Source organism: Patagioenas fasciata, chromosome 5 (genome assembly GCF_037038585.1).
Source record: "Patagioenas fasciata isolate bPatFas1 chromosome 5, bPatFas1.hap1, whole genome shotgun sequence".
NCBI lineage: Eukaryota > Metazoa > Chordata > Aves > Columbiformes > Columbidae > Patagioenas > Patagioenas fasciata.
In genome coordinates, this window is record NC_092524.1 from 49,245,641 (window position 1) to 49,258,955 (window position 13,315).

The 13,315-nt window shown below is 38.6% G+C and overlaps 1 protein-coding gene across 1 annotated transcript in view; it reads left to right on the top strand.

The window, feature by feature from the left end:
* TSHR (thyroid stimulating hormone receptor) overlaps window positions 1-13,315 on the top strand; it is a 62,419-nt gene that overhangs the window by 22,061 nt on the left and 27,043 nt on the right. The window contains exons 2-4 of the mRNA XM_065839347.2: window positions 1,090-1,161; window positions 6,330-6,404; window positions 12,682-12,756. Coding sequence (XP_065695419.1) covers window positions 1,090-1,161; window positions 6,330-6,404; window positions 12,682-12,756 — 222 coding nt within the window. The remainder of the gene's footprint in view (window positions 1-1,089; window positions 1,162-6,329; window positions 6,405-12,681; window positions 12,757-13,315) is intronic.

Genomic DNA, 13,315 nt, shown 5'->3' on the forward strand with positions numbered 1-13,315 from the left:
TCCTCCCCAGGTGCAGAACTCTGCGCTTTCTCCGTGTTGAACTTTGTAAGGGTCCCGTTGGCCCATTTCTCCAGCCAGTCAAGCTCCCTCATTCACTCTGTTCTGCTTGAAGACTTGTTAAAACCTGTCCGAAACCAGAACTTCCTCATTCATCACTGTCAGCCTCCTCAAAGTCCTGGAAATACAGACAGATGTTGAAGCAAAACAGCAAGGTCAGCAGGCCATGCTCGACTAAGCAGCTATGTTTTACAAGTATTTTGTCTAGGATTGTGATAAAAGAAGGAAGCAGTAGTATCAAGTGGAGAAAGGCAAAGGATGGGAGAGAACAGGTATGGGTGTCAAGGTGCTATGGGTACAGGGGACCAACTGAAATTCCTTTGGCTTGGTGGGAGCTAGGTGGATTGAGGTCAGGAGAAACATCAATCCACTGTTGGATAAACTTAAGTCTTTAAGTTCTCCTTGCTCATTCTTGTAACAAGTATATGGAGTAAGGGAGGTATACCTGCAAAGTAGACAAAGGTGTAGGAGTGTACGTTCTTTAAATTTATATTTTTACTCGAGATGGAAGCTTTAAGAATTTCTACAGATTTTTTTTATTTCCTGTATGCAAGTTCCAGAAGCCTGATGCATCTTAAGATGATAATATTTTTGTCTATAGAAATTAAATATAATTATTATAATCAGATACTTCACAGTATGAAACAGAAAACAGAATTAGGAAATTAGCCTAATTTGTTTATTTGTTTTCTACTGAACTGTTCTTAAACAGTAGATATGGGAAAAGTTTATCATTTCTTCTTGATTATACTTCAGACAATTTAATTACAATAAATCATGTGAATTTATTTCCAAATGTACTGGAAAACCAAAGATTACCTCATCCAGCAAGGACAGGTTGTAACTGTAAGCTTAACAGTCATTTTAGACTGATTTTCCAAAGCATTGGAAAACATTGGGAAACAATGGAAACATTGGGGAAAGGGAAAATCAGAACAGAAATACTGGAGCAGAGCTGGAGTTGTGTAGGACTTTTTAATGTTAAATTGTACTTACTGAAGGATATTAACTGCCAAACTTTTATTTCTATAGGAGGTTTATGGAGACTCATCTAAGAACAATTCCAAGTGACGCTTTTTCCAATCTCCCCAACATCTCTAGGATGTAAGTTTTGTTTCTGATATTATTCTTTTAGCTTTTTTATTAAAAATCACTTTCCTTCTCCAAAATTCTGTCTTTATGTGTAAAATCTTCTGAAATGAAAATACTATTAAACCTTTGCTACCTTACCAGTTACATTTTAGAACTGCAGGTAATAACCCCATTGTTTGCAACCTGAACCAGCTACAGGAAGACATACTAGGCATTTTTGGATAAGAGCACACCTTTATGGAAGTAGATGTGATAAATAAGACTATAAAACTTTTTTTTTTTTTTTTTACAGTTCACAAAATATTATAAATGGTTTCATTCATAACAAATGAACATATTATGTTACTGGTCTTAGCTAAAAATTTGTTTCCAGCTCCCAGCATGATTTGTAACTCATTTCATTGGAGATCTTGCGGCCTTTCTAGACTAGGATGGACTTTCACCAAAATATTAGTATTTGAGTGATATGAGAAGGACTTCCATTGTGTCACTTTCTTTGTATGTGAACATATGCATGGATACAATCTGTAAATGTATGACCAGCAGCCTCTACCTATTTGCCTCACGTCAACACCTGTCCCATTGAAAGTGGCTACCCTTGCACTGCACTGCTTGTTGATGTCAGCAGTCTTGAGACAAAGTTGTCCCAACTTTATTTTTCCTTCTTGGTGACTGGCCCATAATCTGTCATCCTGTACTTGGCTATTTGATGCAGAGAACTTCTCTGCCATCTCCCAATTCACTCCCTAGAACCAGAACGTCATGTAATTGAGAAGGAAGCTCAGGAGGCCTCTAGTCCACCACCTGCTCAAAGTTCGGCCAACTATAATGTCCAATTAGCTTGTTCAGGGCTTTATCCAGTCTGGTGCTTAGCTTCATCCATGTCCACTCTTAACTAAACAAAACACCTCATTCAGCAAGAGGCCCATTCAGCCTTTTATTACGAATGTAGCAATAGGAGCTTTTCTTGTTGTCCTTGACATTTTTTGCAAATCTCAACTCCAGCTGAGCTTTGGCTGAATGGCTGAGATGGACTACTATTTAAGAATTAATGGAACAAGACAATGGGGTACATGGAGGTCTGCCTACTTACATTTTATAATTTCATCCAGGTGTATTGAAATAATGACTTTCTAAAATCCTTATAAGTAATTGTTCTTTAATATCTGCAGCCTCATTTACCATCTCAGTTTGAACAGATAGATGTTGTATTGTTTGGGGTTTTTTTGGAGGCAGGAAATTCCTCATATGGTATATAGTATATATAAACCTGATAAACCTTGTTCAAAACAGAACTTTATTAAATGTAGAAGAATGTAAAATCTTCAGCTTTCACTGACACATAGTCCATTGCTTAGATGCTTTTTAGATTTTAAAATTCTCAAATTGTAATATTTATGAATTTGTAAAGCACAGATGTTCATCTGACAAATTCAGTGAACTCTTCTCTAACGATGCCTAGCCTCCAGAAACTTCCAGTGGCCAAAATGCTGTTACACCAAATTTTCCCAGCCTTCATGGTGTGGAAGGTGAGGAAGGGTTATTCACTGCCAGTCCCTACATCACTTAACAACCTCGTAGGCTAAGGGCACTCAGCCAGAGTCTCTCCATGGACATTACGAGTCAATGACAAGCTTTTGCCTGTACTGTTTGGTAATAATATGGTAACAGATAACCACTCTGTTGCATACTTTGATCACATTTCCGTTGAAGAGGAAAGTCAAAATTACAAGATATTATGGCCTTGAATGAGATGAATAGTGCTTTTTAGACATTTTAAGATCATATGTTGGCATCCATGTCAGTTCATTTGGTTCATGATTTCAAGGCTACCTGGAAAAAAAGAAAAAAAAAAAGGCAATATTTTCCCTGAGTTGTTCTTTACAAAGAGTATCTGAATATGGAGTTTTACCTTCCCCTACTCCACATTTATGTGTAGGAAAATAGCATAGATACAGCTGAATATAGCAGTAACCTACCTAAAATCATGACCTGATTACATTCTCTGCTGCTGTAAGATGCCTTCAGGATTACCACATTTCTCTTTCTCTTGTTAATTTTGAAAAGCCTATGAAGAATAGACAGTGGTTTAAATTTGAATAGTGTCAATGTCCTGCTAGATTTTTCTTACAGCATTCCTACTACTACAAACTCTCACCTTCTTGATAAAAACTTTATGTTAAGGAACCAGTACCTCTATTTTAACTGCAGCTCTTGTGTATATGCTTGGCATTTAATGTACCATAGGTCTCATTTGCCACTCCCAACCCATAATTTCCATCAGCAATGAAAATTACCAGATCAATCCTTGGTTTATAAACTCATCTAGAAAATATGCTGAAGTTTCAGTAAGGTGATAGAGACTATGTTTACAGTTCCAAATATAGCACTCTGTTTTGCTATATGGCTTCTATTATATAATTTCCACAAATAAACCTTTTTTTCCTCTGTACTGAACAGAAAGTTGAGATGTCTTCTTTATTAACCTTGTTTAAATACAAATTTTTGAGGTACCATTTCTCTGAAATGAATGCATATCTATGTATTCTTGATAGCCAGAAGCAGAGAGAGTTTCCCTGTGCTGCTTTGCCACAGGAATGAAACAAAAAAAAATTTCAATGAAGTGCTCAAGTGCAAAGCTCATTCCTGTCAGAAACACAGCAGTGCACAAAGGGAAAAAAAAAGTTTGTAAGATATTCAGTTGCAAGAGAAATTTCTGGTTTACATCCTTAAAGTTGCTAGTACATTGCATCTTGGTAGAAGGGCTTCACCTGGTATTTTCTACTCACTTAGGAGGTTGAACATTCAGTATTTTTAAAGTCAAAGATAAGGAACCTTTTTACTGGGCTCAGGATGATGCTTTGGGTTCTCATCTATGACTACCTAACAGACACCTGACTTGTAGCTCCCTGAACAGTTTTTTCCACAGTTTCTCCATGCAAAGTAGCCTCCCTGCATTGCACAGTGCTCTGCCAGCAGCTCCATGCACAGCACAACATTTCCCCTGTGCACTTTGTGCCTCTTCACGCCCTCTGCCCACTTTGTCCCACAGCCAGTGTCACCCCATGGCTCCCCACACCTGTGTGATTCTGCACCCCCGTGGTCCCACACTTCCCTGCTCCCAAGTACCAGCCCCTACAGCACAGTGCCAGCTCAGGGCTTCAGTTGCCTTACCTGCTCCTGGTTGTCCTCTTGTAATGTACCCCACACCCCACTGAGCTGCCCTCCATCAGCAGCAGGGGAGAACAGGGGCACCCAGTGGGCAGCAACATGGAAGATGCTGAGGCTGGAAAAAAGTGAAGAAAAATGGTGAGAGGGAGAAGAAAATAAATGGAGAGGGCCTTGTGGTTACTGCCACATGCCAATCTGCTTTAAATCCCACCTTCTCAGGCTCTTTGTGAATGGGCAATGGTGATTCAAGCGTTATCTGCAAAAAGACTTTCTCTGATGCGGTGCATTTGGTGTTTAAGCTACAACTGTATTCACGATGGGTGTTGAAGGCATTTTGAAATCCTGAGAAGTAAACACAGCTGGTAAGGAGAGGAGATGCTGAATTGTAATATGCCTTCAAAATGGGAATTTAAACACACTTCCCCTCTTCTTCTGATGTAACGGCTTCCAGTTCTGATTGCTATGGTTTTTATTTCTTACATATAACATGTTGTGTTATGTGTGCATTATTCAGAGCCCAAAGGTTTCTGAAGACACTCTGAACACTTGGAATTAAATATTTATACACCATTAACACAGGTTTCTGTTTGACCTTTCTGTCTCAGACAAAATTTTGATTGTGTTTGTGTGGTTATTAGGTGTTTATCTAGATGACAGTAAAGAAAATAAAATGTCTCATTTCCCTGTAATCAATGATTACATGGTTTAATTAATGTACATGAATACATCTGCTTATGAAGCAGAAGAGTGGACATTAACACGCAAAGAAAATAAGCAATTTCCTGTAACTCAACCAGCTCCAAGCCAGGCAGAATAGTAACAATGTGACATGCAGTGTGGTTGGAAAAGTTGTGGTTGCTGGAAGAGCAAGGGAGGGAGAAGGAATTCCCATTACTGCTCTGCTGCCTCTTGTCAGATGTGAGAGGAAAGCACATGCCTGCCTGATGTAAGGTGACCCATTCTGATCATGGAGTACACAAAAAGTACTCGCTAATTCCTAGCCCAAACATGTTTGTTCATTATCCATTTTTAATTTGATTTTCTGTCAAGCTGATTTATATATAACTGTTTGCTACATAGAACAACTTCTTTTTTTTCAGTGTGTCATTGATAGAACCTATCTTTTGGTATGTTAAAATGTAGGATCTGTTAAAACAGAATAATTAATTTTCTTTTAAGACTGACATGTACTTAAAACTAAGGGATATTTTGAAAGACAGAATCAGATAGTTTAACCCAAATATTAACGTCATTTACTCTAAAAATCAGCACTAGTTAGTTGTATTGCAACTTTATTCACACTTAAAAGCCTTTAACACTAGTTCCAGTGTGACCATCCTCCTAATGATAGTGGATAAACTCCATAGAGCCATTTTCTCATCATGTTCAGTGGATCACTAGCAGTAGAAATTCTACTCATTCTAAATGGTGTGCAAATAAATATGCCTTAAGCTTGCTGTCTGGTTTTGGTTCTGAGCCACATTACTCCTTACATCCTTCCACTGTATCACTGCAGTTATTTTTTTCCTCAGCAATATCAAAGCATCAGTGGCTCTGATCATATGTTTCCCTCTAGAGAAATTGCAACAGTTGTTGCAGTGATGGCCCAAGAACCATCTTTGTCTCATTCTTTCCTTTTTAATTCTTCAGTATAGAGAAATATGCCAATTTGCCCAAAGGCTAGATCCCTCTAGAGAACTCCAGGGCGATCTTAAGTGGGGAAAAGGGAAGAACTATGATTCTGAAATATGAAATATGGATATTTGCTTTTTATTATTAACAGCACTCTTGTGGGTTTTTTTATTTATCTGTATTCTGCTGTACAGTGTGCATCTAAGGCATCAGTCAAAACCAAAATCCTGTTAAAAGTTCCTCCCTCAGACACTGTCCATGTGTTTGGCAGTTGGATGAGAAAAAGAATGAAAGAAAAAATAAAGTGGCATGATGAGCCCTAGCCATGGCTTGACAAGGTCTGAGATTCATTTCTTTTTCTGTTTGCTGATGTTTAGCTACATCTCCATAGATGAAACACTTCAGAGTCTGGAGGCCCATTCCTTCAACAGTTTAAGTAAAGTCACTCATATGTAAGTACTATAATCAAATAAATGAATACTGTGATGAAATAAATTTGGAGATGTGTGGAAATAACATACATGTTCATGTTTGAGCTGTCATTCTTGTCTCTTTTGTAGCTAAATATTCCTTTTCTCATTTCCTTTCTTCATAATGTGAAGTCAGTCTCTCATTTGACTTGTGGTTTTTTCCCTACATCTTTTCAGTTCCCTTGCTCTTCTATGTCCTCCCACAGAAGTGTAAGAAACTGGGAAGATATGTGGGACTACATTATGAGCTTAAAGGCAAGCTGAAATGAGCTGGCAACTAAGAATTACTTTTGTCGCATTACTGAAGGCAAGTGTAAAACAGCAGTATAAGCACCAGAAATAAAATCGGAAGGACCAAAGCACAGAGAAAAATGGCACTTGCTGTAGCCATGAAGAATAACAAGTAATAATTCTGGAAATGCACCAGTAAAATGAAGAGTGTTTATCTGGTTATTAAGTGGAACAGTAATGTTATGGACAAAGGCTTCTGGGAAGTGTTTTTATACATTTTCGTTCTGACTGTTCCTCCTCAAATGATGCATTAGGGCAGGTACCAAAGTGGTAAGATACCTGCACCCAGCTGCATCATCTCTCTTTAAGCATAGGTCGTATTTTTATGAACCTGTGCCTGTCGAGTGCTGAGCAACTTCTACAAACTAAGGATACTCATCACCCACTGTATTATAATGGACCAGGTCTAATTTTGGCTGTAATTAATGACAAAATTCCCATTCTATGAAGATGAAAATCAGGGCCAAGACTTTGTGAGGTTTTTTTCCCCCAATTGTGTTAAATTAGTTTCACAGCTGTTTCTTGTCCATTCTTCCTGTCCTTACCTTTTTTAAGTGTGTCTGAGAGACAAACTTAACATATTTACAAATTCAGAGCTGTCTCTCCCATATGGTGGCGTATTTATTTTTTCTGGATATAACTGAGTCTGATTAGTAGTCAACATCACTGTGTAGTTGTCTTACCAATAGAGTTGCAGCTTGGTAGTGTTTAACTAAATAAAAAGCTTTCACAGTTAGGTCATTGTTTCTCAGGAAAAGATTCCTGTGGAAGGAACCCCAGAAAAAAAAATCACTCTTTCTTTTCCCCTTCTCTGTGCCTCTGCTCACTCTCCTCTGATCTCCCCCTACTGCCTTCTCCTCCTCACTCCAAAAGCTCTCTCCTCTTATGCAGCCACATGAAAAATCCTCTCAGCATTTGGGAACAGAGCCAAAGGATATGGTTCAAGTGACTTGCCCTCGTGTATGCAACGTCATTTGGGCAGCTGGTGGGGCACTGCTCTCCATCTCTGCAGTGAGCTGGAGCCAAGGGCTGGGACTGCTCCACCAGCCTTCAGGCCAGGGCTGCACTTCTCCTCTTGGACAGCTCGTGGAGCCAGGTCGGGGGATACGGTGCTGCAGAAAGGAGAGGTGATTTTATAGAAATATCCGAGAAGCAACTGGAGAGTGGCACTGAAGAGACTGTTGGGTACTGTTGTATACTTGCAGTGAATTTCAGGGCACTGGGACAAGTGCAGAAAAATCTTGTTAAAAACTGCACCCTGGAGGTAGGGAATAGACTGTTGGGAGCCTGAGCCAGTTTTCTAGTGCTGGAGGTGCAAAGGCTTGACAGGCGCATGCAGATGAAATAACGTGGATACTTTGGCTGTAGGAGATCAAAACATGGAAGTACATATGCAAGTGAGAGAAGCCCAGGAAACTATGGGCAAAGTAAGTTTAAGAAGGTAGAGAGGGATCCCAATTTATTACAAAAAAAAAAAAAAAAGCTAATTTAAAACATTTCAGAACTGCTGACCTGGATACCTTTAGTCTTTGTAAGTATCTCAGCATAATGTGATTATATTGAGACACTATGGCCAAATTTGGAATTTCGGGATTCTGGTCTTGAACAAATTCAAGGATATGTCAATATTGCAAGTGAGGTGTGAAATACATATCTGGCAAATGAATTTTAGAAGCCATTTACATATGTAAATATTTTTGCTTTTTTCAAATGTTACCAAATACATGTTGGATGTTAAGTAGCTTAGTAACTTTTCTAGAAGTTGTCTGGTGAATTATGTCTCACTAATTAATTCATCAGACTAAAATTTGAATAGTTCTTAGTATTAGTTTCATTTTTAGATTCATTTGGATTTGGAACTAAATATTTATATCTCTGTAATAAAACATAAAACCACAGTTATTTATAAGTATTGACACGATTTTATGCCATTGAGTGACTTTCTCTACACATCTGTTCTTGATCTGTGAACATTTTTTAAAGTATTTTCTTTAAAAAGCAAAACTGAGTTGTTGTTCATGGACGGTCAGGCCGTGATTTGCTTGTGAACCTAGCACATTTTTAATTACTAGTCTGAGTTCCAGGAATAAAATTTAAAACATTGATTGTCTTTAAAGCACAAATAAGCCAATACTTAATTGGTTTACGTACTTTTAAAAATAAAGCAGTTTGTAAAGTAACTTTAAATAATTTCGTAAATATTCCACAAATATTTTATCTTGCAGGTAGGTAACAGCCTCTGTCTTTCTTGTGAGTATCTCTAAGTAATTTTAGTTGAGACTGCAAAGTGAAATGTTTGTGCAGGGCACCTTTTGCCTCTCTGCATCAATGGTCAACAAAGATGCCTGTTAGCCATCTTAGAGTTTTTTATATCTCTAAAGCACTTAATTCCCTGAAGGACTCAGAACTATTACATTGCTGTTGGATGTCAAATTTAAGCACTGTGTGCTAAGACTAAACTGTATTTATAGAGTGTATCAAAGTTCCATTTCAGAAGTCACGTAAAATCATCTCTCATAGACAATTAGATACTTGGGAACCAACCTACTACACGTTTCTAAATATACACTTTGGCATTTTAGACAGCTAAAACTACTAATAGCTTTCCAAGAGCTGCTTTTCAAAGGAACCTTAACTTTCTAAATCAGCAATTTTCAACCTTTTCAATTCACCAATTCAGAAAACCTCACCGATAAAAGTGCGAGCCTTGTCTAGTGAATCTACCAATAATCAATTTGCTTTTCTTAATTTTTTTGATCCTTTGGAAGTAATCCTTACACCACAGCAGTGTTTTGACCACAACTTGAAAATTATTATCCTATAACAGTTAGGCACCTTTGAGTGTATTACATATGACTAATGTAAAAGAAATTGTGAAATCCAGTGCATGTATTGACTATCCTGTTAACTGATGAGATCAGACCTATTCAAATATCTTTTCGCCTTGTGGGCTTAACTTCATAGGCTCCAATATTGATGGAGCTATAAATATCCTTTAAATCTGTGATTTTAGGGGGAGAATTCCTTCCACTACCCTGAGATGAATTATGTTTGAGTGTGCAGAACAGGAACAGCAGCACAGTTCATGAATGGAACTGAATTTGAAGATTTTTCTCTTTTTCATGTGTATGAAATTAGAAGCCACATATTCAGCCAATCAAGTGCAAGAGGGACATTTGACTGGACTAGTAGGGAAAACTGGATTTTTCTCCTAATTTTTCTCTTACGCATAGCATTCGCTTTGGTCAAATCACCTTTTATCTGTTTATACCTCTCTCATCTATGTTGACTAGAGACTTCTGAGCAATTGTCTGTCTGCTGCTGATTTCTGTAGAGCCAACCACAATGGGCCCTTTTGTTCCTCTGGGGCTTTAAGAAACCTCTGTAATACAAAGTGTAGGATGAAATGAAAATATAAATACAGTAGACATTTTAACGCATATATATTTCCTAATTCCAACATTATCAGTTCAAGGAAATTGAACAGCAGGGACATAAACATTTCCCCAACATTCAGTTGAATCATATTGATTTCCTCACATTATTTAAGCTTTTCTCTGATTATTGTGCCAACTGCCTCATCTAGCAGTTTTAGAACTTGTTCCCAGATTAATTAGTTTTTCATTGGGCTTTGTTAAACAGCACATGCCCTCTTTTGGCCCAGTTAATAAACCAAAATCCGACAGTATCTCATTGGACAGAATCACAGAATGTTAGGGATTGAAAGGGACCTCAAAAGATCATCCAGTCCAATCCCCCTGCTGGAGCAGGAACACCTAGATGAGATTACACAGGAAGGTGTCCAGGCAGGCTTTGAATGTCTCCAGAGTAGGAGACTCCACAACCCCCCTGGGGCAGCCTGTTCCAGTGCTCTGTCACCCTCACTGAGAAGAAGTTTCTTCTCAAGTTGAAGTGGAACCTCTTGTGTTCCAGTTTGAACCCACTACCCCTTGTTCTATCATTAGTTGTCACCGAGAAGGGCCTGGCTCCATCCTCCTGACACTCACCCTTTATATATCTGTAAACACTCATGAAGTCACCCCTCAGTCTCCTCTTCTCCAGGCTAAAGAGACCCAGCTCCCTCAGCCTTTCCTCATAAGGGAGATGCTCCACTCCCTTAATCATGTTCGTTGCTCTGCGCTGGACCCTCTCCAGCAGTTCCCTGTCCTACTTGAACTGAGGGGCCCAGAACTGGACACAATATGCCAGGTGTGGTCTCACTAGGGCAGAGTAGAGGGGAAGGAGAACCTCTCTCAACCTATGAACCACCCCCTTTCTAATCCACCCCAGGATGCCATTGGCCTTCCTGGCCACAAGGGCACAGTGCTGGCTTCCTGTCCACCAGGACCCCCAGGTCCCTTTCCCCTACACTGCTCTCTAATAGGTCATTCCCCAACCTATACTGGAACCTGGGGTTGCTCCTACCCAGATGCAAGACTCTACACTTCCATTATTTTGTCCTTCCAATTTTAGTACCACCTGTAGATTTTGAATTCTTTTAGTACCCTCATCCAAATCCTTTACACAGAACATTAGGAATAGCAACAAGTCAAAACCTGATGACTCTTATGGTACTCCAGTGGATTATCCATTTCCAGAGTGAAGGTTGATCTGAAGGCTGTCTTTCTGTGGAATACATTTCATTCACAACGAAGGAATATTTGGCCAGGAAGCGCATGAGTCCAGCATTTTAAATGTAGTCAGTGGTGGAAAAAAAACATGTCAGTTAAAGTTTATGGAGCAAATTCCACTGTGAGGAGTACCATAGCTACCTAACTAATAAAATAATTTGGAGAAACAAGAGACTGACACTGAGATTTATTTTAAATACAGAAACAGTGTTGTTCAAAGTAGCTAACAGACATGAATATTTGAATACAGCTCTGTAGTAGCTATACTACTGCTGTTAATTACATTAGTTTAACATGCAAGTAAAAGGTAAATCCTTGTCTCCTGCAGTGTTGGAGCAGAGTAAAAACCGAAGACTTGAAAGGTGGAGCAGAACTGTTTAGTCAGTTAATAGTATCCAGAGAAGCTGAAGCCTTGTACCTGTATCTACTGTCTTAGGTCTCTTTTCCCACTTTTATTTCTGAGGCAACTTGGCTGGGTTGATTTTATACTGTAAGTCATTCCACTGGCAGAGGTATCCTTAAACCCTAATTTCCTGCACCACTATGTCATCTATAGCTGTCGTCTTCATCAAATTTCTCTATGTGTTGCAAGAAGTGCTTCCCTCAGCCAACTCCTCTACAGCTAGGCTCAGGAGGAAGAATGACACCATTCCTTCTATATGGTTTCTACATTAAGGCTGAGAGTTGTGCCAGCAGAGTTTTAAGACCAGTTGTAAGGAATTAAGTGTATGTTACATTTTGCAACAGTATAAAGCAAAGAGATACACTATCCTCTATACCCTTGGAGGTGGTTATATAGTGAATGATGTGACCATTTCGAGACTCAGAATGCACTTAAATTAAGTCACCTTAGCCATCTTTTGGATCCACTGATGAGTTCTGTAAAAGAGACAGGAGAAGTGGTGCAAAATACTGTTAGAGACATTAAGGAAGTAATGAAAAAGGACATAAAATAACCAAAATATATGGCTGTAAATTCATGGGATTATTCTACATCAATACTGAAATTTATGCTTAACTTTTCTTTTTACTCAACATTGCAGACACAAAACTCTCACTGTGTTCAAAGAAGCCACTACCACAGGCTGTTGCTTTGATCTTAGGCCCACACAAAGGAACCACAATCAAATCTCAGGTGCTTCTTCCTACCTTGCTTAACAAACCAGTCTCCAGGACTGCACCCATCCAGAAGAATGATTGCTCAGAATGCATTGCTGGCCAATACAAAAGCTCATTGGATGAATTAGGTCCATGAAATTCCATTTTAACACGGCTCATTTCCGTTACGATAACTAAGTATTAATGATCAATATGGTAACATTCCTCCTTTTTTACAGTGAAATTCGAAATCTTAGAAACTTGGATTACATAGATCCAGATGCCTTTAAGAATCTCCCACTTTTGAAATACCTGTAAGTATTTAGCACCTGTAACAAGTTGGCACTTAAGCCCCACAAATGTCTCTTCATACCATAGCAGGTTTTTTTCCTTTGTATTTCATTTTGGAACTGCTTGTAATGTTTTGCCCTGTTGCTTTAATTTAATGTCAGAAAGCCAGCCAGGGTAGGGGTTGGAAATTTGACAGCTTTTGCAAGAAAGGAATACACATTCACAAATTCAATAGTGATTTTGCTATTCTTCTTATCCATTAAGTGTCTGGAACACACTAATATTTTCTTGGAAAAATTCCACAGCTAGCTTTCTTCTTATGAAGTGCTGTCTTGCTATATTTTTGTAGGGAATAGTGGGAAGAAGAGACAACAGAAATATACACAACTTTTATATTTAGTAGATATTTACACAGGGTTTTAAAGCATACCTGTCAGCTAATTGTGACAAGTCCATCTATAGGCACCTGATTTCACATGACCTTTATGGCAGAAAGAAATCCTGAAGAATTCTCCATATCCCCACGAAGTTTCTAAAGAGTGACACAGAGCAACCAAACAATGAAATTCCAAACTTATGGCA